General features: G+C 42.1%; 1 protein-coding gene across 1 annotated transcript in view; it reads right to left on the reverse strand.

Moving 5' to 3' along the window:
* MEGF11 (multiple EGF like domains 11) overlaps positions 1-27,920 on the reverse strand; it is a 451,035-nt gene that overhangs the window by 375,537 nt on the left and 47,578 nt on the right. Inside the window, exon 4 of the mRNA XM_087707602.1 lies at positions 22,581-22,673. Coding sequence (XP_087563728.1) covers positions 22,581-22,673 — 93 coding nt within the window. The remainder of the gene's footprint in view (positions 1-22,580; positions 22,674-27,920) is intronic.

Genomic DNA, 27,920 nt, shown 5'->3' on the forward strand with positions numbered 1-27,920 from the left:
AGATGCAGCTGATGCCAGGGTGCCAAATAGCATCCAAAAGTAAATCAGAGTCCAAGGCAAAGTATTGCTCAAAGTTTCAATTTATTAAGAGAGCCTTGTTGGCACATCTGGGAAAACCCGAATCTGAAAGCTTCCCGGTTTTCCCCACCCAGTTGAAAGTTCAAGATCTTGTCCCCACACCCACAAGTCCATCACATGGTCCAATCTCCCACTGCCACGCTGGCAGTTCCACCCATCCAGTTCCAGTCAGGTGCAGAGGTGCAAAGACAAAGGATGACCTTGACTTTCTAGAAAGAATTTTGTTATGGCTACATATCATCTAACTCTGTACAATCCCCCCCTCCCATTTTCCCAGAATAGAAAATTGATTGGTGAGAAAACTAAGATCATGCAGGAAGGTCTGCATGCACAGATATAGAATAGGCAGCACCTGGCTCAACTGTAGTACTTGTTAGAGGGATCAAGGTGACCTAGTAGATCATCCCAGCAGCTGCCAAAAAGGCCAATGCAATCCTATGATACATCAACAGAGGGAAAGTATCAAGATCACAATACTGCTTTATTTTGCACTAGTAAGAGCACAGATGGAATAGTGCATCCAATTCTGATCACCGTGATACTAAAAAAAAATTGTTGAGACCCTAGAAAAGTGCAGAAAAGAACAGTGAAAATGGTAAGAGATTCAATCTGGAACCAAGGAGAAATTTCTTCATATTGAGAACAATTAATCAATGGGGCAGCTTGCATGTCAGAGTTGTGGGTGATAGCAATAGCAATAGCAGTAGACTTATATACCGCTTCATAGGCCTTTCAGGCCTCTCTAAGCGGTTTACAGAGAGTCAGCATATTGCCCCCAACAATCTGGGTCCTCATTTTACCCACCTCGGAAGGATGGAAGGCTGAGTCAACCCTGAGCCGGTGAGATTTGAACCGCTGACCTGCTGATCTAGCAGTAGCCTGCAGTGCTGCATTTAACCACTGCGCCACCTTGGCTCTTAGTGATCCATTTGTGAATTTTTTAAAAAGGGTTTCCATACATTTGGGATGATATAAAGATTTCTGCTTTGGGCAGGAGGTTGGACTAGAAGACCTCCAAGGTCCCTTTCAGCCCTATGATTTGATGATTCCTATCACCAACTATAGGAGTCATTAATCCACATCTATTCAGTTAAAAGTGTTTTCCATTTTTATCTCCATCTCACTGATAAGACAGGAGCGAATGTGATGCATTAGTTAGAATAGGACTCCACTACCAGCAGTTCGAATCTCACCAGGCACAAGATTGACTCAGCCTCCCATCCTTCCGAGGTGGGTAAAATGAGGACCCAGATTGTTGGGGGATAGTATGCTGACTCTGTAAACCACTTACAAAGGGCTGTACAGCACTGAGAAGCTGTAGATAAGTCTAAGTGCTTTTGCTTTTTGCTTTGCTTTTGCTTTGAGTGGAGAAAATAATTTTCGATCATTTTTTCTAGGCAGGCCAGGTCAGTGAACAGTGAACGCACAACAACTACTAAAACTCTTTTATTATTATTATCATTATTACAAGGTATGATAACTTCCAGAGTTTCTCTCTGCCTCTCCCCCCCCCCCTTTATACCAAAGAGAAGCAAAGTTGCATAACAGGTGTTATTTTCAGTCTCTTCGCTGTTTCTAGCATCCAAGTGATCCAGTTCTCAATGTCCAGGGATAGCCCTTTAATGCCAACCCACTGGTTGTTTTGACCTTTGGTGCTGCGGGTGCACAGCGAAGATAAAGATGAAATGGGTTCTTATTTCCATGACAGCTTCTTCCGAGGAGTCAGATGAAAATGCTCCTATCTGTTTAGATTACTGGCCAAGCTAGGCAGGTCCTAAAGTCTCTCTTTCTCTCTCTCTTTCTCTCCATCTCTCTCTCTCCTTCTCTCTCTTCCCCTCTCTCCCCCCTCTCTCTCCATCTCTCTCTTCCTTTCTCTCCCCCTCTCTCTCCCTCTCTCTCCATTTCTCTCTATATATATCTCTCTCCTCCCTCTCTTGGTCTTTTTCTCCATCTCTCTCTCTCCCTCTCTCTGTCTCTCTCTGTTTCTTCTCTCTGTTTTCTCTCCCTCTGTCTCTGTCTCTCTGTGTGTGTGTGTCTCTGTTTCTCTCCATCTCTTTCCCTCTCTCTCTCCCTCTTCTTATCTCTCTCTCTGTCTCCCTCTACATTTCTCTCTCTCAATCTCTCTCTCCCTCTGTTTCTCTCCATCTCTCCCTCCCTCTCCCTCTTTCTCTCTCTGTCTCTCTGTCTCTCTCTCTGTGTCTGTCTCTCCCCTCTCTCTCCCTTTCCCTGTTTTTCTCCATCCCTCCCTCCTCCCTATCTCTCCCTCTCCCTCCCTCTCTCTCTCTCCATCTTTCTTACTCTCTCCCCCCTCTCTCTGTCTCTCTCTCCATTTCTCTCTCTCTGTCTCTCTCTCTCTCTGTGTCTTGCCCTCTGTTTCTCTCCCTCCTCCCCTCTTGCTCACTGTCTTATTTTCTGCTGAAGGATCTTTGTGGCTAATTGTTTCTCATCCTGAGCTATCATGAACATGCAAAATATCCCCAAATTAAAATACTTTGGGACCTTGACTGAATTGGTAGCCCAAGATGACACCAAGGCGACTGGCTGGAAAACCTATTTTATTTTTCATTTCTTGGCTTTGGAGTCAAAGTCTTTTCAAAAGCTGAAGTGGATGGGCTGAAAGATTGCAAGAGGCTGCAAACAGCAGGACCCAACGTTGCATTGAAATGCCAAATGATGAGAGCTGCTGATGGCCTCAAACCCAGATGAGGTAAACAGACGCTGTCCTTAAATACCACCAGGAGCATTTCAACCAAGGCAACACAATAAAGCTTGAGCCGCACTTACCTAAGCAATCTTTTATTCCTCTATCCATGCATTAGGGCGGCTTATATAACGTTCTTCATACCAGACAGATTCTATGGTTCACAGTAAACTCTAAGCTCAAGTTAACATCGCTGTGTATTTCCTCAACATGCAATAATACACACAGAAACAAGAGTGTGGGCAGCAGTCAAAAAAACCAACTCAATCCTGTTACATTAATAGAGGGACACAGTCAAGATCAAGGGAGGCAGGTTAATTAGGTATATTCATCACTTTGAGTTGACCAAAGTATTTTAAAAGTGGGAAATAATTGGACTGGACTAGAATAAATAGAATAGAATAGAATAGAATTCTTTATTGGCCAAGTGCAATTAGACACACAAGGAATTTGTTTCCGGTGCATAGTGATAAGATTATTGTCAAGAAATAGCATACGCCTGCATGTAAGAATTGGTGGTACTACAAAACAGACAAAGTAATAGAAACAAAGAAACTAAATTGCTCCGGGACTTTAGCATTCCAACAGACAAGCACCTACCACATAACACCCCAGACCTAACCATTGTTGATAAGAAAAACAAAAGGTCTGGATAGTGGATGTGGCAGAAGCTGGAGGCAGTAGAATAGAAGGAACTGAAGAAGATTTAAAAAAAATCTGCAAATAGAATGACTGTGGCAGTGGTGGGTTCAGGATCCCATTGCAACCGGTATCCCAGCATCCTCCACATGAACGTGCACAGCATGCGCATATGTTCTACCCTCCAGCGACGCCTCTGCAAGCCTTCATGACACTCCAGCTGCTCGGCAGAGCATTGCGCAGGCGCTGAACGCACCGTGCGCAGAAGTGCCAAAGAGTTTTAAAACAGGTAAGGATGATGGGAGGGTGGGTGGGCCCTCCAGAATGGTACCCGGTGCTCCAGGCAGGCACCAGTACGCCTGTATCGGGGCCTACCGTCTGCAACCCACCACTGGACTGTGGCAAAAGAAATCAAAAGTACTACCAATAAGCACCTTGGTACAATGTCTGAAGCACCATTTGAATGCTTTTGACATTGACAAAATCACTATTAGTCAATTGCAAAATGTAGCTTTACTTGGAACAGCTTATATCCTGCAATGATATCTATAACACCATTGAACATTAACATCTGCTTATGTTAGGTCCTTGGGAATAAGTCGATAAAAATGGTGGATTAAAATGCCAAACCCAGTCTAAACATCTGGATGATTCTGGCTGACTCTGCAATCAACCATAATAATAGAAGCCCCATATCTTTTGCATCTTGCCATCTTCAATTTTCTTTACACCAATCCCCCACCCCTATGGATGCACCCCAAACTCCTCCTTCCTTTGCCAACATTCATGGACTGCCCTGTTGGAAGCTAATTTGCTTGCTCACAAAGCCAATGCGTGTGAACTTCAGAACAATTACTGCTACAGCAAGATTAGTCATATTACCTCTAGGAAAAATACACCACATTGCCAAACATTATTAAAGTATTAGAAATTGAAGACAATACAAAAATATATATCTCTGTGTCTCTCTCTCTGTGTCTCTCTCTCTCTCTGTCTCTCTCTCTCTCTGTCTCTCTGTGTCTGTCTGTCTGTCTGTCTGTCTGTCTATCTATCTATCTATCTATCTATCTATCTATCTATCTATCTATCTATCTATCTATCTATCTATCATTCCTAACACCAAACATATTTTTGCATCAGACCAGGATGAGATGTTTAGCACTTCGTACATTTTCAGAAGATACAACTAATTGTTCCTTGAAGGTGTTTGCAAATGCCACTCTCTTCTGGCCAGTTATCCCAACCATCTTTAGAATGGCCAGCTGTGATTTCTTAAATATGTATTTCAAAGAAAAGTGCACAGTAGCTTGACCAGGGTCAAAGCCATTATATGTAGGCTCTTAGCTCCTAAATTGAAATCCCCATGTGCTTGCAAGAAACGCAAAAGAGAACCACAAGAAGAGATTGGGAACTACACTAAGACTTCTCCAGCCACAATCCATCTCAGTGACTGCAATCTACTAGGGAGAGATAACCACTGCAACCTCTCCCCCCAGTTTATACTAAACGCAAAGATATGGCTAAGATACATCAATTTAAAATAAGCCATAGTGTGAATTTGAGACACGTACAAATTCTATCCACAGTATGATCTAATGGCTGTGTTCATATAAAGAACTGCACACTACTAACATGGAGTTGGAGACTTTGTACTTCAAGTGTAAAGTGAATCCTACCATTACCTTACAGCATGTGGTATGAATCAAAACATCATGCCAAGTTATACAATGTCAATTATAATGCAACTCCATTAGTTGAGTGTTGGGATGGGCAATGTATATGTCATTGAAGGCCAACTCAATAGTTGTGTAGACAAGACTCAAAGAATATCAGTTAGTTCCTAAGCCCATCCAAATGCAAAAACGGAGAAGAAATAGGGCCAAAAGAAATCTTGGTAGGCCATGGATTTGGCTAAATTGTTTTGGGGTCAAGAAAAAAAAGTCAACCCAATCCTAGGTTATATCAACAGATGGTAGTATCAAGGTCACATGAAGTGTTAATACCTCTTTGGTAAGATCACACATGGAATACTTGTGGTCCATCCAATACTTGTGTGAATACATCCCCACTTCTTATCAAGTGTAATGTTACAAAAAAAGTGGTGAGACCCCAGAAAGAGTGCAGACAAAAGCAACAAAGATGATTTGGGGTCTGGAGGCTAAATGGTTTGATGAACGGTTGAGGGAACTAGGTATCTCCAGTCTAATGAAGAGAAGGACTAGGGGTGACATGACAGCAGTCTCTTCCAATATGTGAGGTTGTCACAGAGAAGAGGGGGTCAACCTATTCTCCAAAGTGCCTGCAGGCAGAACAAGAAGCAATGGATGGAAACTAATCAAGGAGAGAATCTAGAGCTAAGGAGAAATTATCTGACAGTGAGAATAATTAACTAGTGAAATAGCTTTCCTCTACATATTGTGGCTGCTCCATCACTGGAGGTTTTCAAGAAAATGGACAACCATTTGTCCAGAATGCTATATAGTAATAGTTTTTTCTTTGAGCAGGAGGTTAGACTAGAAGACTTCCAATGTCCCTTTCAACTCTATTATTCTATAATGTTCTGTTACTGCATTTATTAATCCAGGTTGTTTAAGGTTTAATGTGTAGTGTGTTGCATGAACCAGCTGGATAATTATGGAAACCAGCAAACCAGGTAAAGGTAAAGGTTTCCCTTGCACATATGTGCTAGTCGTTCCCGACTCTAAGAGGCAGTGCTCATCTCCGTTTCAAAGCCGAAGATCCAGCGCTATCTGAAGATGCCTCCATGGTCATCTGGCTGGCATGATTAAACGCCAAAGGCGCACTGTTACCTTCCCACCAAAGGTGGTGCCTATTTTTCTACTTTCATTTTTTACGTGCTTTCAAACTGCTAAGTTAGCAGAAGCTGGGACAAGTAACGGGAACTCACTCCAGTACACGGCGCTAGGGATTCAAACCACCAAACTGCCGACCTTTCTAATTGACAAGCTCAGTGTCTTAGACACTGAGCCACCACGTCCCTTGCAAACCAGCTACTTACCTTCAAATCCTAGATTTGCCCCATCAAGTCCAACCATCGCTATACAGTGCTTAGTAACAAGCGTGGCAACACAATTTTTCACATAGCAAAGTCTACCTTTGCACTTAAGGGAGCCTTGCAGAAGATTGTGCCCCATGACATGTGTCTGTACGTGTTTTGCTGAGAGTGGTGAATGCCTGTCTTTCATTCCTAACCACAAGTTCCCTCCTCTTATAACAGGAATATTCCCACTGGGTCTGCCTCTCTCTGCAGAAAGCCAGAAACCAGCCTGCTGGGCTGTTAAAAGCTAATTGCTTTAAAATAATTGAGCAGGTGAGGACAAAACTTTCACACTGAGATTTCCCCAATCCCCTTCTGCTTCTGAACAACCCAAACGAACCAGACAACCCAATCACATTATATAGACAGATTTAGCCATAGTTTCAGTTGGGAAAATATGACCATCCTAGATCAGGCCAAGTCCAAAAACTCTGGGGCCGGCCAGAGGTGGTATTTGCCGGTTCTCCAAACTATTCAAAATTTCCGCTACTGGTTCTCCAGAACCTGTCAGAACCTGCTGGATTTCACCCCTGATCTATAGACTATGCAAAGAGACCATCACCCAGCCCAAAGAGATCAAAAAGACTCCAGCATCTCTCCACCAGTGATCAGCACACAGATCAGCATAAATTAACTCCAAGAGCCAAGGTGGCGCAGTGGTTAAAAGCAGCACTGCAGGCTACTGCTAGATCAGCAGGTCAGCGGTTCAAATCTCACCGGCTCAGGGTTGACTCAGCCTTCCATCCTTCCGAGGTGGGTAAAATGAGGACCCAGATTGTTGGGGGCAATATGCTGACTCTCTGTAAACCGCTTAGAGAGGCCTGAAAGGCCTATGAAGCGGTATATAAGTCTACTGCTATTGCTATTGCTATTGTTAACCTCAGACCAACAATCAAGTGAACAATACCCCAATCAACTGCCAAAGAGTCATCAGTAAACAGCCCAACCCAAGAATCTCTAAGATGGCCCCCATCCATATAGACAGGCAAGTCCCCAGAATATAAACTAAAAGCAGAGCACTCCTTACTAGCAGTGATGATATTACCTTCCCTGTTTCCCCTAAAATAAAGCCCAACCTGAAAATAATCCCATCACAATTTTTCAGAATGCTTGTAATTTAAGCCCTACTCCAAAAATAAGCCCCAGTTAAGATCGTCATCCAGACAGACGCATTTAGTACCATATTTCCCTGAAAATAAGACTTAACTGGAAAATAAGACCTAATACATCTTTTAGGACAAAAATTAATATGACTTGGTCTTTTGGGGGGGGAAATACAGGTAGTTTGGGTAATGACAGATATGCAAGAAAATAACCAAGCTCAGAGAGCACCAAGAACCCCTCACAACACAATCCAAATGAACAAAACTTGAAAATGGGGGTGGGGGTGGAGAGATAAATGTGATTTTGAAAAGAGGAGCTCACTATCAATTTTATCTCACAAATATTTTTCATGTAAGCCTTGAAAGTGCTTTCTATTCCACAGACAAAACTTCTCTTTTGATTGTTATGATAATGATTCCTCAAGATGTGTGTGGTTGGTACACAATGTAAGGAAAACCTGCAGGCAAAAGTGGCAATTAGTGTGCAGTAGAATAAAGAGGTGTGTGTGTGTTTGTTGGGTCAGACTGAGTTAAATACAGCACAGATTTCCTCCCATTATTGATAAAACAGTTTGTCTAAAAGTCATTTTGACCTTGACAGGTATTAATTCTCCCGTAGGAATTGTGTCAGGCAGAAGACGGACCACAAATGTCTTGGATCATGACATTTTCACAGGTAAGCTAGGTCACCGTAGCTCAATGAAATTGCCATTTGGGATTTTATCATTTGCATTAATGGGAAAAATGAGAAGAACCGAGAAAAAAAATAGTTACAAATGAAGAAAGAAGCCTGGTAGATTTAATACAAGGAGACAAATTGGTGTAGAATAGAGGTGAGCAAATATGGCACCTTTACAACCTGTGGACTTCAACTCCCAGAATTCTTGAGCCAGCATGTCCATAGGTTATAAAGATGTCATAGTTGCCAACCCCTGGGTTTAAAAAGTTATGACCTCAAGCTTGGATCATATCATTGCAGTCGCCATCTTGAGTTTTTTGACCTTACATGTGTAGAAAGTTAGCACCCACTCCTAGAAAAATGAACTATTTTGAGAATTTTTTTTTTTAAGGCAGAATATTATATTTCCCTGAATGAGAAAAGAAGAAACATCTTCTTAAAAGACAGAAAGCAGATTCGGTCTCCCTGCCCCCAAACAGAAACTGAGGAGGCCAACTTTTAGAAATGCAGATTTGGTAATCCATTCAGAAAGATTGAGTCAGACAGAAACTCCAGATAAGCAACAAACAAAAGGTGGACCAAATTAGCTCAGACAAACACCTAAGGATTTGCATTTCCTCTTTTGCCTATAGAGCCAGCTATGACCCTTACATAACCCCTCCATGACCCCATGGGAATCTGACAACAGCCAATAGTATATATGTTCTTGCACAGGAACAGGAAGCTCAAAATACAAAGCCCAGAGAAGATATAAAATTCTCAACTCCATTTTGTCAGCTGCCCGGAACTGCTCCATCATGAAACTATTTTTCCAATCAGCTTCCATGTTTCCAGTGTCTCCTCCTGCTTGGAAGTGATGGATATTTCTTCCCACACCTAGGGGACACACCTGAAGGGATCTTTCAGAGTCAGGTTTATGACAGAAAAGAGAAGTTAGATTTTGCATTTTGGAAAAATAGAGCTTCAAGTAACTTCCAGAGTGCATCCACTTAATGAATTCATTCATCCATGAAGATGGAACTTGGGCTTTTTTGGTATCCTAACCGAGTGGAGAAATCTAACCCCACCCCACCAGTTCTGTGGGCATGGCTTGGCGAGGGTGTGTATGTGTGTGTCATGTGACTGGGTGGGCGTGACCATTTTTTTTCACTTTCAGCTATTTTTTTAGCTTTTTAAAGTATTTTTTAAATGCTTTAAAAAAAGTTTTTTAAAAAAGCTTCTGACGATCACGCAGCTCAGATTGTCGGAAGCTTTTTTTTTTAAGTACCGGTTCGCAGAACCAAGGACGATTGTCTCTACTGGTTTGGCCAAACTGGGAGGATTTCACCCCTGTCCTCACCCCTGATTCAATGGGACATTGTGTGAGTTTTGATGGCACTCTGACATTAGGGGATTGACAACTGTGGTACAGGCAGTCCTCGACTTACAACCACAATTGGGACTAGAATTTTCTGTTGCTAAGCAATGTGATCGTTAAGATGTGAGACATGCCCCATTTTACAACTTTTTACACTGAATACAGCATTTTTGGCCTCCTGAAACCCCACCCCCTTCACAAAAATAAATGTGCAGAGGGTTTGGGAGGCCTGCAAAGTGCTCCTGGGGGCTGGGGAGGGCAAAATCGAGCAAAAAATGGGCCATTTTTGCTCATTCCCCCCCCCCCAGCCTCCAGGAGCACTCTACAAGTCTCCTAAAGGCTATGCATGCCCCTATTTTTTTGCAAATTATTTTTTTTAATTTACCTCGGCAAAATCATGGTGCGTCTTAAAAAATACAGTAGTTACAAAGCACCTGAATTTTGATCATGTGACCATGGAGATGCTGCAATGGTCTTAACTGTAAAGAACGGCCATAAGTCACTTTTTTCCCATTGCTGTTTTAACTTGGAACGGTCTCTAAAGGAATTGTTGTAAGTCAAAGGCTACCTGTGCAAATGATGGTTGCCAAGCACCCAAACTTTGATCTGATGACTGTGGAGAAGCTGTGATGGTTCTAAGTGTGAGGAATCATCATAAGTTGTTGCTTTCAGTGCAGTTGTAGCCAAAATTATAACTTTGTCAAGAATTACCTGCATTAAGATGTTCACTTTCCCTTAAGTTGCAATTGAGGCAAAGCTGATTTTTAAAAAGAAGCCTCAAAATGATTAAATACTTATTTTAGTATAAACAGATTGCTGATGTATGTTATGTATATTCTGTTAAAATATTCCAAAACATGAATTTTCATGTCTTTTAAGTCACTGATTAATATTTAGAAGGAAAGGGGAAAAAAAGGATAGGCTACATCCAGAACTGATGAGATCTACAAACAGAGCAATCTTCTGGGTGAACGTTCAGATGCAAACTAAATATAATATTATACCGCTGATTGTATTATTGTCATTATAAAGTAAAAGAGGAAGAAGTTCCTTCTCTAACATAATTAACATTTAGAACTGTAGCTGAGGGAAACAAACTGGAGAAGAAATAAATGGTGTGGTTGAGCCAGCAGGGGAAAAGAATATTTGGGTGAGCACCTTTGATCCAAGGTCTTTTAGAAAAGGTGGGGAGAGGCCATCAAGGCATTAAGGTCTCTATAGCACCTGAAAGCAGAACAAGAAGCAATGGAAACCAACCAAGGAGAGAGCCAATCTAGAACTAAGAAGAAAATTCCTGACAGTGAGAACAATTAACCATTGGAACAGATTTCCTCCAGAAGTTGTGGGTACTCCATCACTGGAAGTTTTCAAGAAGAGACTGGAGAGCCGCTTGCCCAGAATATCATATGGTCTCTTGCTGGAGCAGGAGTTGGATTAGAAGACCTCAAACGTCTCTTCCAACTCTCTACTCTGTTATTCTGTTAAGGTTTGCCACATGAGATATACAAGGTGCCAGGGTTCCAAATAACATCCAGAATAAAATAAGAATCTGAGGCAAAAGGCTCCTCAATTCCAATTTATTGGAGAGGAGGAGCCAACGTCGCGACGATATGGACGTGCAGTCTCAATGCTCTGAGACCCCAGCCAATACTTTTGCCGCTGGATGGTCCAATCGGACCTAAACTGTCCCACAGAGACGGTGAACAGGAGGAATACGTCTTGCTGCGTGACCCGTCAAAACCGTGCTCGACTAAACTGCACCCGATTAAACCGCGTCGCTGACGTCATCAACAGGGCGACAACAGCCAGCACAGAGAAAGAAGGGTGCTTTAAATAGCGCTTTGAAAGCAAGCCGATTCAACTTAATGTAAGGGTTAGGTTTAGGGTTAGGTTAAGAGTTAGGGTTAGGTTTAGGGTTAGGTTAAGGGTTAGGGTTAGGGTTAGGTTTAGGGTTAGGTTAAGAGTTAGGGTTAGGTTTAGGGTTAGGTTAAGGGTTAGGGTTAGGATTAGGTTTAGGGTTAGGTTAAGGGTTAGGGTTAGGGTTAGGGTTAGGTTTAGGGTTAGGTTAAGGGTTAGGTTTAGGGGATTAGGTTTAGGTTTAGGGGTTAATTTTAGGTTTAGGGTTTACAGCGTGCTTCTGTCTCCGCGCTGTTGTCGCCCTGTTGATGACATCAGCTATGCGGTTTAGTCGGACGCGGTTTAGTCGAGCGAGGTTTTGTGGTGGAACCGTCTTGCTGACCTCAGGGATATCGCAAAATCCCTGAAAGAAGCAAGAGAAGTTCTTCAAGTCGGCGACAAAAAAATCCAGTCAAGGCTGACGAAGTCGGGGCGGCTCCAAAACGGAAGGATATGGAAAGAGAAAGTGTTTCCAGCTGGTGAGGAACTTTTACTGTTATAAAAAGAGACTGCCTATAAAAACTTAAAATTAATCTAAATTGGAGAATAGAAGAATCAAGCAGCGTAATTAAATTTGGAATGGTTTTGGACAGTGGTTATCTTACTTTTTAAATGCTATCTTCACAGATGGAATTTATGCAAGCCTTTTGAAATGGATGGATTAAGTTTTCTTCTTCTATTTTTTCTTTTATTGTTCTCTGTAACCTGTGGACTAAAGTTTTCCTCTTTCATTGCTGTGGGTATTTTTCTAATTCATTTAAAGATTGGACTCTTTTTTCTAACTTGAAATACAAAAAAGATACAAAAGGAAATTAGATTTTTAACAGTATTACCGCTGCTCGGAGGCTGGGAAGATTTGTTGATTGGAGTTTGTGTATTGAAAATGGAACACTTTTTTTCTTTACTGATTGTTTTGACTTGGCATTACAAGGTTTCACTGCTTGGATACAGAGAGTGATGAGAAGGGAAGCACACAGATGTCCCTTTGAAGTATATTTCTAATCAGAGAAAAGTGAAAATAAAGTTCTTTGTGAATCTATGCTTTAATTTTATTAACCTTCCAAGCTAGAGCAACTGTGTTTGTTAAAATTGCACAATTTCAAAAGAAAATAGAAGTCTCAAATTTGCAAAAGATACTTTCAGAAATTATAAAATACATATGAAAGAACAGAGAAAAAAACTGGAATATTTAGAGCATATAACAATAAAATATGATGACGAAATTGAGGATGTCTATCAAATGCAAAACGGGGTGGTTGAAACTCAAAAAATCGAAATGGAAAATGAATATAAAATGATTAAACCTGCTGATATTTATGGTGATTGGTTTGTCTCTGAAAATGGACAGAATGGAATACTGAAAGAGGAATTAAATGGAGAGGAAATCTATTCCAGAGGGCAAGATACAGAAGAAGAAAGAATCTATGGATTTAAAGAAAGAAATTCTATTAGCAAAAGCATTGATAACACTGCTGACAATCAAAGATAAGCTGAATAAGGAAACAGAAAGAGGGCATCAAGATTATATGAGAGATCTTATAAGCAAGAAGTTGCTAAGAGAAGTCTATACAAAGCTGACCAAGAAGATGATTAGAGGACTGGCACCACAAATGGCAGAAGTTTTGCTATTGGAAGGGTTGATAGATGGAAGAATATAATTTAAAACTAGTTAAACTTAGTGAAATTTATTGCCAATAGATATAGCTTAAATAAATAACTGATAATGTTACTAATGTATACAATGTCTAGTGTTATGATGAGTATAATTGGATATGAATATTGAATGGTATCCATGTAAGGAAGATTAGCAATCCCTTTGGATTATACATAAAGGTTAATAATAATAATAAAAAGGAAAAAAAGAACTAAGTTAGATACAATTAAAGTTTTGATTATTAGGGAGAAAATGTTATGATACAGGTTATAGTCAAATAAAGGAGGGATAAGAATAACAACCTATTTATAGATATGGGTATAACATAAGGAAACTGGATGTAAACTTTAAACAGTGATTTGGAAAGGAGGATTAGAAAACTTTGTTATTAAATATTATAGATGTTTAGCTAGAATAGGAAATAAGGATTTAGTGTTAGTGGAGGATTTTAGAAATAGTAATTGAAAGGCCAGTATGTGGTTTTATGATGAATTATAGTCAAATGAAAATGGAGATATGATGATGGTGACATGTATAAATATTTGAGTTAAAATACTTACGTTAATATGAATTATGTTTGTTGACTGTGGAAAAGATGCACCAAAGTCTTTTTGTAACCAACTGATACACTTTCTATAGCATGTAAAGAAGGATACTGTATTTGTTTTAAATTGAAAAAAATTTTAAATTTTTTTTAAAAAAATCCAATTTATTAAAAGAGCCATGTTGGCACCTGGGAAAATCCGAATCTGAAAGCTTCCAGGTTTTTCCACCCAGCTGAAAGTTCAAGATCCTGCCCCAACACCCACAAGTCCATCACATGGTCCAATCCTTCATTGCCACGAAAGAATATTCCTCCCATTCCCATCCAACCAAGTGCAGAGACAAAGATGACCTTGACTTTCTGAGAAAGAATGTTATTATGGCTACATATCACCCAACTCCATATAATCCCCCCTCCCATTTTCCCACAGTAGAAAGCGTGGCAGGCCTGAAATCCCAAAAGAAAAGATGGCTTGCAGATCTGACACAAGAAAGCAAGGAAAAAAAGTTGTCCACACCCAAGTCTTGCCCAAAAAGTCACCAGTCACACCAGGTCAATATATGTTCTATGTCCAAGCAGGAGAAATGCTTCTTCCTGATGTCTTCATCACTAAAGGTTTCGAAGAAAACAATGGACAACCATTTGTCTAAGATGCTCTAGGTCAGGGGTTAAACTCGATTTAGTTGATGGCCACATCAGGATTGTGTCTGACCTCAGAGGGGCAGTGTGTGCATGTGTTTGTGGCCAGGGCAGGAGGGTGTCATGGTGGGCGTGGCCAAGGTGTCCGTGGCCATAGTGGGCATTTGACACAGATTCAAGATGCATTTTTCCTTCTTTCTTTCCACAGCTCTTTACTATAACCATTTTTCCTAACTCTTCTACCAGATATTACTGGCAAACATTTATTACTTATTCTTCATACTCCACTAAACTTTTTATTTGTAAATTTATACTCCACTGTTTAATAGTAAATTGCTTTTCCACGCAGAAACCAATAATAAACCAATAATAAAAAATACAATAGCATAAATAACATGATAATACAAGATCTAACAGAAGAGGTAAATTTCCAGAATAATAAATAGAAATGGTTGTCAATTATAGATTGTTGATGGTAGATTAAATGGACCTAGGTATCTTTGCCTTGAATAGAGGCTGGACTAGAAGACCTTCTTCCATCCCACATATTGTCTGATACCATGCAAGGGTGAAATGCTACTGGTAATTAAAAAAAATGCTACCGGTTCGATAAACTGGTATTTCCAACTATCAGCTGTGACGCGCAATTTATATTAGCTAGAATTGTTGGTTTTCCTGCTTTCTAGCTACGGTATTTTTGGAGTATAAAACGCACCAAGGTTTTGAAGAGGCATTTAAAAAAAAAAAATGTAGGTAGATAGGTAGAGGGATAGAGAGAGACAGAAATAGATAGAGAGATAGAGAAATACAGTAGGTAGGTAGGTAGGTAGGTAGGTAGGTAGGTAGGTAGGTAGGTAGGTAGGGAGAGAGAGAGAGAGATAGAGAGAGATAGAGAGAGAGAGAGAGAGAGAATGAGAGTGTAGGTAGCTAGGAAGGTAGAGGGATAGAGAGAGAGAAATAGAGATAGAGAGAAATATAGTAGATAGGTAGGTGTTTCTGCTGGCACAGCATTTGATCAATGTAATTCTCATCAATCAGTTAAAGAGCTTTCTAAAAGGAAAAAAAAACTTTTTGCACTCTGCAAACCTCCCATAAACGGCCCGTTTTTCACAAAAACGGGCCCATTTTTTTCTTCAAAAAAAGGCATGAATAGCCTTTGGGGGGGGGCTTGCAGAGTGCTCCTGGCGGGTGGGGGCCAAAAATGAGCAAAAAACACCCTTTTTTGTGAAAACGGGCCTGTTTTTGTCAAAAAAATTGCATGCATAGCCTTATGGAAGCTTATAGACTGCTGCTGGGGGATGGGGGGGGAAACGGTCCATTTTTTCTCATTTTTGCCCTCCCCAGCCCCCAGAAGCTCTCTGAATGCCTCCATAAGGGTATGCACAGCCATTTTGGTGAAGGGGGCGAGGCTTCGGGAGGCAAAAAATGCTGTATTCAATGTATAAGATGCACCCAGATTTTCAGCCTCTTTTTTGAGGAAAAAAGGTGCGTCTTATACTCCAAAAAATACGGTAATCTAAATTGTGTGGCACAGCAGATTCACACACACACACACACACACACACACACACACACACACACACACACACACACACCTACTTATCTTTGCAGGCTCCGTGGCAGGCTGCCCCACCCAGATGTCATCACGTCCCGTTTTTGACGCTCTGCGCATGCATGGGAGATCCTGAGCATGCGCGGAGGTGGTGCATATGCTCACATTTACGAACAGGTAGCAAAGGTAAGTTGATTTCACCCCTGATACCATGGCCTGTTTTTTTCAATAACACCGCTACTACCAATACTGGGCAGAGAGACTTTCTACTTTTTTTGCTACTTCTAATTTTGCCCACCCAAACATTCTGGTATAGCTAATAAACGGCCTCCAAAGCTCCAAGACCAACAAATGCAGGAATTCTGTTTAATAAGAAAACGAGTAGCTTGAGATTTCAAGACTAATGAGAGGTCTCGTTTGTAAAGGCTACCAGGGAACAGTTAATTTACTAGTTGGCTAATGTTCTTCTCCTGAACTTCCTTTAAAAAAAAACCCCAAAGAAACCAAACCTTTCATAAATGATATATATTGGATTGTTGCCCAGCAAGGAAATATCGGTTATGAATAATGCTTCTACCTCCATCATTGTCAGCCTTTTAATAATCCTAATTACTTATAAAAGCTATGATATTTAAGGTAGGAAAATCCTCTAGCTTTAAATCTTTTTTTTAAAAAAGGGATCCCACAATTATCCTTTTTCTAAATTTGATGCCGTTCACCTAGCTGTGCACAAGTAGCGAACATGACTTGGCATTTCTAAGTCTGTTCAGATGTTATTTATACATTGATTGATTGGATTTATATATTTATTTTATATATTACTATAGCTCTGCTGGCTGGAGAATTCTGGGAGTTGAAGTCCACAAGTCTTAAAGTTGCCAAGTTTGGGAACCACTGCCCTACAATGAGCGTCTCTGCATTTGTGGAGCGGCAGAGGTAGAAGGCCTGGCTCACATCCTATTGGATTGTTGCTTGTATAAGGGGGGTGAGTGGAAGGTACCTTGGTCCATAGACCACACAGGTGACCCATTGGGATCCCCATATCAAAACAACTGACATTATGTGTGGCCAGAACTGGAAAATAACATTTAACACAGCACAGGACTTCAACAAAATGTTTTGGTTGAGATCTGCATACGTGGGACTGATTGGGGTAGATTGTTGAAATATAATTTTAGGTCATTCTATTCTATTTTACATATTTATGTATTAAATTATATTGTCTCTTATCCTATAACTATTGTATTTTTACCCTATAAGAGTCTTTAAAATAAGAGTCAACTCTTATTTTAAATTGTTTGTATAGGACAGAGGTAGTCAACCTTTTTATACCTACCGCCCACTTTTGTATCTCTGTTAGTAATAAAATGTTCTAACTGCCTACCGGTTCCACAGTAATGGTGATTTATAAAGTAGGAAAGTAACTTTACTTTATAAAATTTATAAAGCAGAGCTACAGCAAACCCCTACCGCCCACCATGAAAGCTGGAACACCCACTAGTGGGCGGTAGGGACCAGATTGACTACCACTGGCATAGGATTTTATTGGTGATATATGTTTGAACCTTGTGCTTTGATATGGCCTATAGGCTAATCAATAAAGCTATAATCTAACTATATTATTTATATCCTGCTGTACATTTCAGGAACTCAAGGCAACTTAGAAAAGACCTTAGCCTTCCCAGCCATACCTCTTGTAAGAAAGGCTGAACTGAATAAGAGTGCCTAAACCCTCCAGTGGATTTACCTGACTAATACTGGGGTCTCCCTGTTCCTATCCCAGCACCTACTGCATTACACCTGATTGGCTCATGGGCTGAGAGGGAGGGACCAGCGCAAAGTCAACCAATGAGCTTCTGTAGGTAACGAGAGACTAGATCTCCCTGTTCCTGGTCCAGGAACTTCATCACTAGCCATAATGGCTGCTGGGTTGAGAGTGAGTTCCTCCCCTAAGGGAATCTCCATGGCTGAGGAAAGGCTAGAATTTAAGTCTCCCTCCTTCAATATCTTCACCGTCATCCTTCATTGGCTCTCTGGTTCTTTTTCTGATGTGCAGAGGCTCTAGGGATATGGGATCAACTGGAGAAGAAAGCATTGCCAAAGCGGCCTTTAACTCTCAAAGTATCCTTGGCTCTTCCCATGGCTCCTTCCTACATCTTTCCCCAGGGCCCTAATGCCATCATTGACCAACTGGCTTCTTATAAGCATTACTCTGAGCAGGTGCACCCCATATCTAGAGCCTGATGGGCCATTTGGAGAAACCTTATGGCCAAAGCTTACTCAGATGACCAAGCCGGTGTCAGAATTTGCAGCAGCAATCACACCCAGAAAGCACACAGACCAGTAACTGATTCAGCAGGATTCATTAACTTCTTTATATACATAATAACACATGAGGCATACATACGATACCCATGCTGGTTCTTCCAACATGGTAGAGAGAAGAGATTGTACGGTACAAACACAGGCAGAGGAGAGAACAGTTTCAGTTTTGAGCAACAGACTATGGTAGGTTTGAGGTCAGCACAGACTCAGAGCTCCAGAGCTAAGCCACACCCAGGCCCCAAACTGTTTCAGCTCCCATTGGCTGACCTTGTTACTAAGCCTTATCCCAGTTCAGTAATATGTCTACGCTGACAGCCAGTTGAATTAAAGCAGAGAAGATGACAGCTTCCCCTTGAGTTCCTGCTTGGGCTGGTGCATCACCAAAAGGAACTCCTGGGTTTCACCTCAACACAGAGCTGGTCCTGGGTTTGTGGCCATTTTACAATCCCCACCTTTGCACCATGCCTCACAAGGAAGAAGGGTAAGAGTTGCACCAGAGAGCCAATTCCGCCTCCCCATTTCCTCAATTCCTTATTATACTGACTCCAGGTTTCTCCCCCTGCTAAGCTACAAATCTTAAAATCTCATACAGGAGATAAAGACCCATTGCCTTCACGGGCAAAAAAAAATAAAATAAAGGATGAAAGACAGAAGAGATGATGCTGAAAAGGGTAATTCAGAAAAACAAGACTTCTGGGCAATATTTCATAATGGTTTTTACAGGAGGCTTTTTAAAAGCTCTCTAATAATAGCGACTCCCTATTTCGTGCAAACTTCCTCGTTCTTTCCAGCCTTCTTTTGAGCATGCCTCTTTTGGGGGGGGGGGGGGGAGGGATATTTTCTTAAGATCAGAAAATGTTAAAACTGCTGGCAGGGAGGCAGAAAGAATTCAGGTACTGCCCTGTAAGCAATCCATGTGCCTCTCCCACCACAGATTTCCCAGGTCCCAGATTTCAGCCATGCTGTCAGGGTTCCAAATAGCATCCAAAATTAAATCAGAGTCCGAGGCAAAAGAGTCCTCAAAGTTCCAATTTATTAAGAGAGCCATGTTGGCACATCTGGGAAAACCCGAATCTGAAAGCTTCCCGGTTTTCCCCACCCAGTTGAAAGTTCAAGATCTTGCCCCCACAACCACAAGTCCATCACATAATCCAATTATCCACTGCCATGCTGGCAGTACTATCCATCCAGTTCTGGCCAGGTGCAGGGACAAAGGATGACCTTGGCTTTCTAGAAAGAATTTTGTTATGGCTACCTACCATCCAACTCCATAATATCCCCCTCCCATTTTCCCACAATAGTAGATGCGCAGTAGAATAATAGAAAGTGTGGCACGCCAAAGATCCAAAAGAAAAATGACTTCAGGAATACATGGCTGGAAAGGCAGCAGAGCATTACCCAGAAGTCTGTTGTCTTTCCTGCATCATTGGTGTACAGGTAGTTGTCGCATTGCAACCACAATTGAATCCAGAATTTATGTTGCCAAGTGAGAAATGTGTTAAGTGAGTTTTGCCCCATTTTAGGATTTTTCTTGGCATAGTTGCTAAGTGAATCCCTGCAGTTGTTAAATTAGTAACATGGTTGTTAAATGAATCTGACGTCCACATTGACTTTGCTGGTCAGAAGGCCACAAAAGGGGATCACATGACCCCCAGGACACTTCAACCGTCATAAATACATGCCAGTTGTCAAGCATCCGAATATAAATCACGTGACCATGGGGATACTGCAATGGTCGTAAGTGTGAAAAATGATCATCAGTCACTTTTTCCAGTGCCGTTGTAACTTTGAGTTGTCATTAAGTCAACTATTGTAAGTTGAGGACTATTTGAACATTATTCCTTATGGGAAAAAATGTATTTGGCACTCATTGTTTGTGGTACTCATTGTGCTCCCTGGAACCAATTTAGGATGTGTTGAGGTACCACTGCATTCTGTAAGAAATGTACCCCCCCCCCTTTTCCCCCTTATGGCCATTTTGGATTCTTCCAAAAAGAGCCTCCAATTGCAATTCTCCTTTCTGCCTCCTCCATCATCTCTGGCTCATCTCTGCATGAGAGGAGTCACATAGGCTCAAGATCCAGACGCATCTTGACAGACTTGAACCCTGGGCCCTATCTAACAAAATGAAATTCAATGTAGACAAAAGTAAAGTTTTATACTTAGGCAAGAAAAACCATAAGTGCACAAATAGACTGGGTGAAACCAGGCTTAATAGCAGTGACTGGGAGAGGGATCTTGGAGTCTTAGTGGACAACCAGCTAAATAGGAGCCAGCAGTGTGCGGCAGCAGCCAAAATAGCCAATGCAATTCTAAATTGCATTAACAGAGGGATATAATCAAGATCAAGTGTGGTATTAATACCACACAGTAGGCTAGGTGTGGTCTTACCACTACTAAGACCACACCTAGAGTACTGCATCCAGTTTTGGTCATCACACTATAAAAAAGACGTTGAGACTCTAGAAAAAGTGCAGAGAAGAGTAAACAGGATGATTACTGGAAACTAAAACATGAAGAATGGTTGCAGGATCTGGGCATGGCTAGTCTAGGGAAGAGAAGGACCAGGGGAGACATGATAGCAGTCTTCCAATATTTGAGGGACTGCCATAGAGAGGAGGGGTTCAAGCTATTTCCCAAGGCACCTGAAGGCCAGACAAGAAATAATGGATGGAAATTGATCAAGGAGAAATTCAACATTGAGATAAGGAGGAACTTTCTGACAGTGAGAACAATCAACCCATGGAACAGAAGTTGCCTTCAGAAGTTGTGGGAGCTTCATCACTGGAGACTTTCAAGAAGAGATTGGACTAGTATTTGTGTAGGGTCTCCTGCTTGAGGGGAGGGTTGGAGTAGACAACTTATAAGGTCCCTTCTAATGCTGTTAATCTGTTATCTGTCAACTCTTAAAGAAAATTATATATAAACTTATATTACATTTCAGTCATTCATGCAGCGATGAGATTGACAATCTCTAAACCACCCACCCAGCATGGTACAGTTGTAATGCCATTAATAGAGGGATACAATCAAGATCAAGGGAGGTAGTAATGCCACTCTATAAAGCCTCAGTAAGACCACACCTAGAGTTCTGCATCCAGTTTTGGTCACCACATTGAACTGCAGCCATGACTTCAAACAACAAATCACCACAAAAGGTCAGAACAGCATCTGGGGAGAACGTTCCAGAAGAATTACTCTTATTATCTTCATCCTTGTTGGAGGTACTTGTCAAAATTTCTGATCAATAGTGCAAATAGGAGGTAGTGAATTTAATAACTCTTTCTTCCCCTCCTATGGAACCAAGCTGTTCTAGCAGAGTTAACAAGCTTTGTTTCATTATAACAGTGACAGATACGCCGTCTCCATTTGCATAACACGCCACTGTTGAGTTTGGGTGCCGCACTAGACTTCTGCTTTAGCAAAAAAAAAAGTCACTGAGCCAGCAAATATACCACTCACTTGCCAATTAAAAAGGTGTCACATGAATTAGGGCTTTTGCAAAAAAAAAAAAAAAAAGGAGCGGGGAGAAGAAGGATTTGAACACAGCAGACAAACCTGATTCTTTCCATAGGAAACAGCCAAATTTTACACACACACACACAGAAAGACACACGCAAACCACACACAGAAACCTTTTCGCCCCGGAAAAATAAGGCCACCAATCACAAGAAGTGAAACTTCAAAATAGCTCCTGCACAGTTCAGAGGCCTTAAATAGGTCAGTGCTTCACAGCGGCTGTCACAGAATTGGACTCAGCCCAGGTAAAAGGCGTTTTAAAGGCTTGGGAGAGAGTTATTGGAAAAAGGGATAATTCAGGCTGACAAGGAGAGGAGAAGAATAAGTGTCTCTGTGTGGTTCACCCAGGATCTTGGCACAGATATGAGCTAATGAGCACCTGTAACCTTTTTGTCCAGCCACATCGCATTTCCCAATCATACCAACCACCAGTTTTCTCTTTGCAGAAAGAATTCCACATCCCACCTAGAAAGCAGAATGGATCCCCGAGCGGGGAAGAGCGCCAGGCTTTCTCTGCAGCGGCTCAGCCGCGAGCGAAAGCGGTTTGGACACTGAACAATGAATGACTAATAGCGGAGGGATGACATTTTTTAAAAAACGACTTTGCAGAAAAGTATCTAAGAATAAAACCGTAAGAGAGCCACGGCTTTCTTGGAACGATCCTTATCTCAAAATAGAAACACGGCATTTTAAGGAAGGGATTTATCACAGGGAAGCGTCCGCTTCGAAGGCAGCGCTCCCCCCGCCCCCAGTTTGAAACATAAGCCACACGCTTGGGGAAGGCAAGTTATTTCGTAATTATGGGATGCCGAGGCAACTCTGGTCTTTTGACTCACCGCTGGAGCAGTCTGGCCCTCCCCATCCGGGTTCACAGTGACAGGTGTCGGGGGACACACACCGTCCGTGGACGCATTCCTCAGTGCAGAGAGCTAGGAAAGAAAGAGAGATGCGTTACCTCAGTGTCGCAGGCCAGAAAAGCTAATATGTGTATGATGTTATTAAAATTTCAAGCAAACTCATTTTCTTGTTTTTTTTAATTCCCAGAAATTAATTTCAAATTTAAGTGGAAGGCTAAAATCAAGGAAACCCTCACTGTTCTGACCTAGGCTTCCCCAGCAACACCAAGCCAAGTCCTCATCCCTTTTATTTAATTGGCAGTGAATTCCTCTCCAGCAAAGTCTTTCCTCTCCCACAGTCTGTCCAGATAGTTCACAATTACCGACCTTTATCAGGCTTGGAGAGTGGCCAGGCTGATATCTTTCAGATGCTGCAATACTTGGCAAGAATGTAGGAATGAACTAATTGTTTCCTGCAAACTCCACTCCCCTTTCACTCCTCTTTTATTCCCTCTGCGAGGGGCCATTCACTCTCCACCTATGGCCTTACTCCCAAGTCGACCCTTGTCCCTTAGCTGTTCCCTTTGTCTGGCAATTCTGCGCATGCGCACACTGGGAACAGGCTCCAGCTGTTCTTCTGCCTCACTGATGTCTGACTCTGAAGGCAGCTGATAACTGTGGGATGGCTCTGGCCCCGTTTCTGCCTCCGACACAGAGCCCTCATCAGAGCCTTCCCCAGACTCCAGGACTGGCCCAGGTTCCTCCCCAACCTCCTCACTGTCCAATTCTGCTGCCAGCTCCACTGGCGGGACACAGCAGATCCCCAATCCCCCAGTCTGTAGACTGGCACCAGTCCGCAGCATGCCAACATGCAAACAAGTGAAGCCCCATCTGGGGATGCAGGCAGCATGCAAAACCTCACCCCCTCCAGTCTGCTGAAAAATCTTTCTCCATGGAACCAGTCCCTGGTGCCCAAAAGGTTGGGACCTACTGATCTATAAGGTAGGGGGAGCCATGGGAAAGATTCACTTCCAAGTTCCACTAGATGGCAAAATTTCAGAGAAGGGGTCCAGAGCATGCCCACTCTTTACAATCAAGTGGCAGAGGCAAATGCATTTATTGGTTTATATTTACTTATTATTTATTTAAATATTTTTGGGGTGGTACGGTGGCCTAGAAGTGGCGCTTTCGCCTCACAATCAGGGGGCTGTGAGTTCGATTCTAGGTAGAGGCAGATATTTCTCTCTCTGGGCACAATGAGAATAGATCTCCTGAACAAAACTCTGCATCGGCGACAGGAAAGGCATCCGGCCAGTAAACACTCTGCTAGCTCCATTCAGTTGCTCAGACTTCACTCTGGAAGGGATTATGGGGTCATTAAAAGATGATGATGATTTATTTAAAATTTTATGCCACCGTCCTCCCCTATAAGGTAACTCCAGAAAGCCTCAGGGAGAGGTGGCCCCACAACTAACCTGGTTCTCTACCATATAGAACTTTAAGAGCAATAACTAGCTCTTTGAATTGCTCCTGGAAGGAAATCGTGAGCTTGTACAGGTGTAACATGGGTAAACCAACGTTGCCCAATCACTGTTTCTTAGCACAGTGTTTCTTAACCTCAGCCATTTTAAGAGGGGTGGACTTCAACTCCCAGAATTCCCCAGCCAGCAATCCCAGACAGACTGGGAAGTTCTGGGAGTTGAAGCCCATCCGTCTTAAAATGGCCGAGGTTGAGAAACACTGGTATAGCATGTCACTGACATACGCCCAGTGGCGAAATCGAAGCGAAAGCTGCACAGAACCAGAAAGAAGGATGTTAATTCATTTGAAAAATTTATATGCCACCCACTCCTCCTCGGGCTCTAGGCAGCCTACAAATATTCATATACAATAAAAATCATTAAAAACCCAGCTTAAAAAAAATCTATGCAGCTTTGATTGATGACTGCCTCCAAGCCAAGTCGGGTACAACTCACAAAATTAGCCAGTTGCAAGATCGGCTTCGGAAAACAGCACCGGAAAGGCAGAAAGTTTTCTTCTGATTGGGACAGAGCTGGAAGAAGTTAGCCTTTGGGCTTTTCTTGCAAATCTCTCCCCCCGCCCCCCAGGTTCATGGTCCCAGAGCTTCCAATGCAAATTTGAGGAGGTGGGGGTTTCTTTGATATCAGGATGGCTATGGAGGAAGGATTAAAAGGTATGTACGTAAGACTGACACAGTCCTAGGCTGCATTAACAGATAGAATCAAGAGCACGTGAAGTGTTAGTACCACTTCATAATGCTTTGGTAAAGCCACATTTGGAAACTGTTGTTGGAAGGAAAATCAACCTGGTTCAGTTCCAAGCTGGGACAAAAATGCTGGAAACAATATGGAAACTTTCTGATTGGAAAGAAAGTTTAATGATGAACAGAACCAACATAATAGAATAACATAATAGAATAACATTGGAAGGAGTTGGAGTTGGAAGGGACCTGGGAGGTCTTCTAGTCCAACCCCCTGCCTAGGCAGGAAACCCTATACCGTTTCAGACAAATGTCTGTCCAACATCTTCCTAAAGACTTCCAGTGTTGGGGCATTCACAATCTCTGGAGGCAAGTTGTTCTACTGATTAATTGTTCTGTCAGGAAATTTCTCCTCAATTCTAAGTTGCTTCTCTCCTTGATTAGTTTCCACCCATTGCTTCTTGTTCAACCCTCAGGTGCCTTGGAGAATAGCTTAACTCCCTCTTCTTTGTGGCAGCCCCTGAGATATCGGAACACTGCGATCATGCCTCCCCTAGTCCTTCTTTTCATCAGACTAGACATACCCCGTTCCTGCAACCGTTCTGCATATGTTTTAGCCTCCAGTCCCCTAATTATCTTTGTTGCTCTTCTCTGCACTCTTTCTAGAGTCTCCACATCTTTTCTACATCATGGCAACAGCAGTCCTGGGTCATCTGAACAATTGGTTTGATGAGTACATGGAGTTTTATAATTTTCAGAGATGCTGCTAGGGGAGTTGTGCTATGCCTGAAATGCCCTTAGGAGATTGTGCAATGTAGTGAGCCCTGTGTCTTCTGCTACATGGTAGTGGGCTAATCCTATTATGTCCTAAAGGATCATGTCCTGCTTTTAATCCCATCACCCTGGAGCTGAAGGTCTTTTGTTTTGTAGATAGGCTGGCCCAGTCTTTCTTCTTTCTTTCTTTCTTTCTTTCTTTCTTTCTTTCTTTCTTTCTTTCTTTTTTTCCTTTTTTTTCTTTTTTTTCTTTCTTTTTTCTTTTTTTCTTTTTTTCTTTCTTTTTTCTTTCTTTTTTCTTTTTTCTTTTTCTTCTTTCTTTCTTTCTTTCTTTCTTTCCTTCCTTCTTCTTTTTTCTTTCTTTTTTCTTTCTTTCCTTCTTTTTTCTTTCTTTCTTTCTTTTTTCTTTCTTTTTTCTTTCTTTCCTTCTTTTTTCTTTCTTTTTTCTTTCTTTCTTTTCTTTCTTTCTTTGCAGTGAATGGCTTTCAGTTTCCTTTTTAAAAAAATATTTTATTGAAAAGGAAATTTTTTTTTTGCAATTTCCTTCTGTACATTATTTCATTGTAAATCCACTTCTCCCCCCTTATTTCAGTTTCTTTGTCTATACATATGATACTATTACATACAGTCCTTAATTTACAATTCTTCATTCCATTTATACATGTTTGTTAATCTCTACCTATACATTGTTAATTTCTAACTCTTGTATCTTCTTCATTTAGTCTTTCCTTAAGCTTTACACCTGTCCTATACTATTTGTACCATTCGTTCCATACCATATAATATTCTGTTTCCTCCTCCTCTTTTATTTCTTTTGTAAATTTGTCCTTCTCTGCACATTCTAACACTTTCATTATAAGACTGGCTGGCCCAGTCTTTCTTAATGGACACAAAATGTCCGCTGGGATGGGGTGGGGGTGGGGGGCTATTAAGAAAGACTGAGCCTGTTTTCTGCCTTAAAAGCACTTTTCTCCATTTCTCCCTTTGGGGAAACATAATATTCTGCCTTTTTAATATTTCCCAAAATATTTCATTCTTTGTGTGGGGGGGAGGCTTCCCACAATCAATTCAGTTCTCATCACCACACTATAAAAAGATGTTGAGATTGTAGAAAGCGTGCAAAGAAAAACAACCAGGATGATTTTCTACATGAAACCGCTGGGCGAGATCATTCGACGGCACGGGATAAAATACCACCAGTATGCGGACGATACGCAGCTGTATCTGTCCGCCCCGTGCCAACTCAATGAAGCGATGGACGTGATGAGCCAGGGCCTCGAGACCGTTAGGGACTGGATGGGGGTTAACAAGCTTGTACTCCATCCAGATAAGACCGAGTGGCTGCTGTGCTTCCCTCCTACTAATTGGCCAAGTGTTCCATCTCTCAGGCTGGGGGGTCAAATAGTACGCCCCTCAGATAGGGTCCACAACTTTGGAGTCCTCCTGGACCCACAGCTGACTTTTGAACACCACTTGTCAGCTGTGACCAGGGAGGCATTTGCCCAGGTTCGCCTGGTGCACCAGTTGCGCCCCTACCTGAACCGGGAGGCTCTCACAACAGTCACTCGTGCCCTTGTGACCTCTAGGCTGGAGTACTGCAATGTGCTCTACATGGGGCTGCCCTTGAAGAGTATTCGGCGACTTCAGCTTGTCCAGAATGCAGCCGCGCGAGCGATCGTGGGTGCGCCTCAATTCACCCACGTAACACCTATCCTCCGCAAACTGCACTGGCTGCCTGTTGATCTCCGGGTACGCTTCAAGGTGGTAGTTGTCACCTACAAAGCCCTTCATGGTATTGGATCTGGGTACTTGAGAGACCGCCTACTGCCAATTACCTCCACTAGACCAATAAGATCCCACAGACTAGGCCTCCTCCGAATTCCATCAGCCGGCCAGTGTCGACTGGCGAGTACCCGGAGGAGGGCCTTCTTTGTGGCTGCTCCGACCCTCTGGAACGAACTCCCCGTGGAGATCCGTACCCTCACCACCCTCCAGGCCTTCCGCATAGCCCTTAAAACCTGGCTGTTCCGACAGGCCTGGAGCTAAAGACTTACAGCCCCACCTCGAATGGTATGATTGTTGTGCTTTTTAATTGTGTATGGCTTTTATGTTTTGTAACTTTGTTTGTCTTTCCCCTCCCTTGAGTTGTGAGCTGCCCTGAGTCCCTTTCAGGGAAAAGGGCGGCATACAAATAAAGTAAAATGAAAATGAAATGATTAAGGGACTGGAAGGTAAAACATACAAAGAACGGTTGCAGGAACTGGGCATGGCTAGTCTAGGGAAGAGAAGGACCAGGGGAGACAGGATAGCAGTCTTCCAATATTTGATGGGCTGCCACAGAGAGG

Source organism: Thamnophis sirtalis, unplaced genomic scaffold (genome assembly GCF_051295495.1).
Source record: "Thamnophis sirtalis isolate CommonGarterSnake01/CBP01778 unplaced genomic scaffold, rThaSir2_p1.2 scaffold_2, whole genome shotgun sequence".
NCBI classification, from domain to species: Eukaryota; Metazoa; Chordata; class Lepidosauria; order Squamata; family Natricidae; genus Thamnophis; species Thamnophis sirtalis.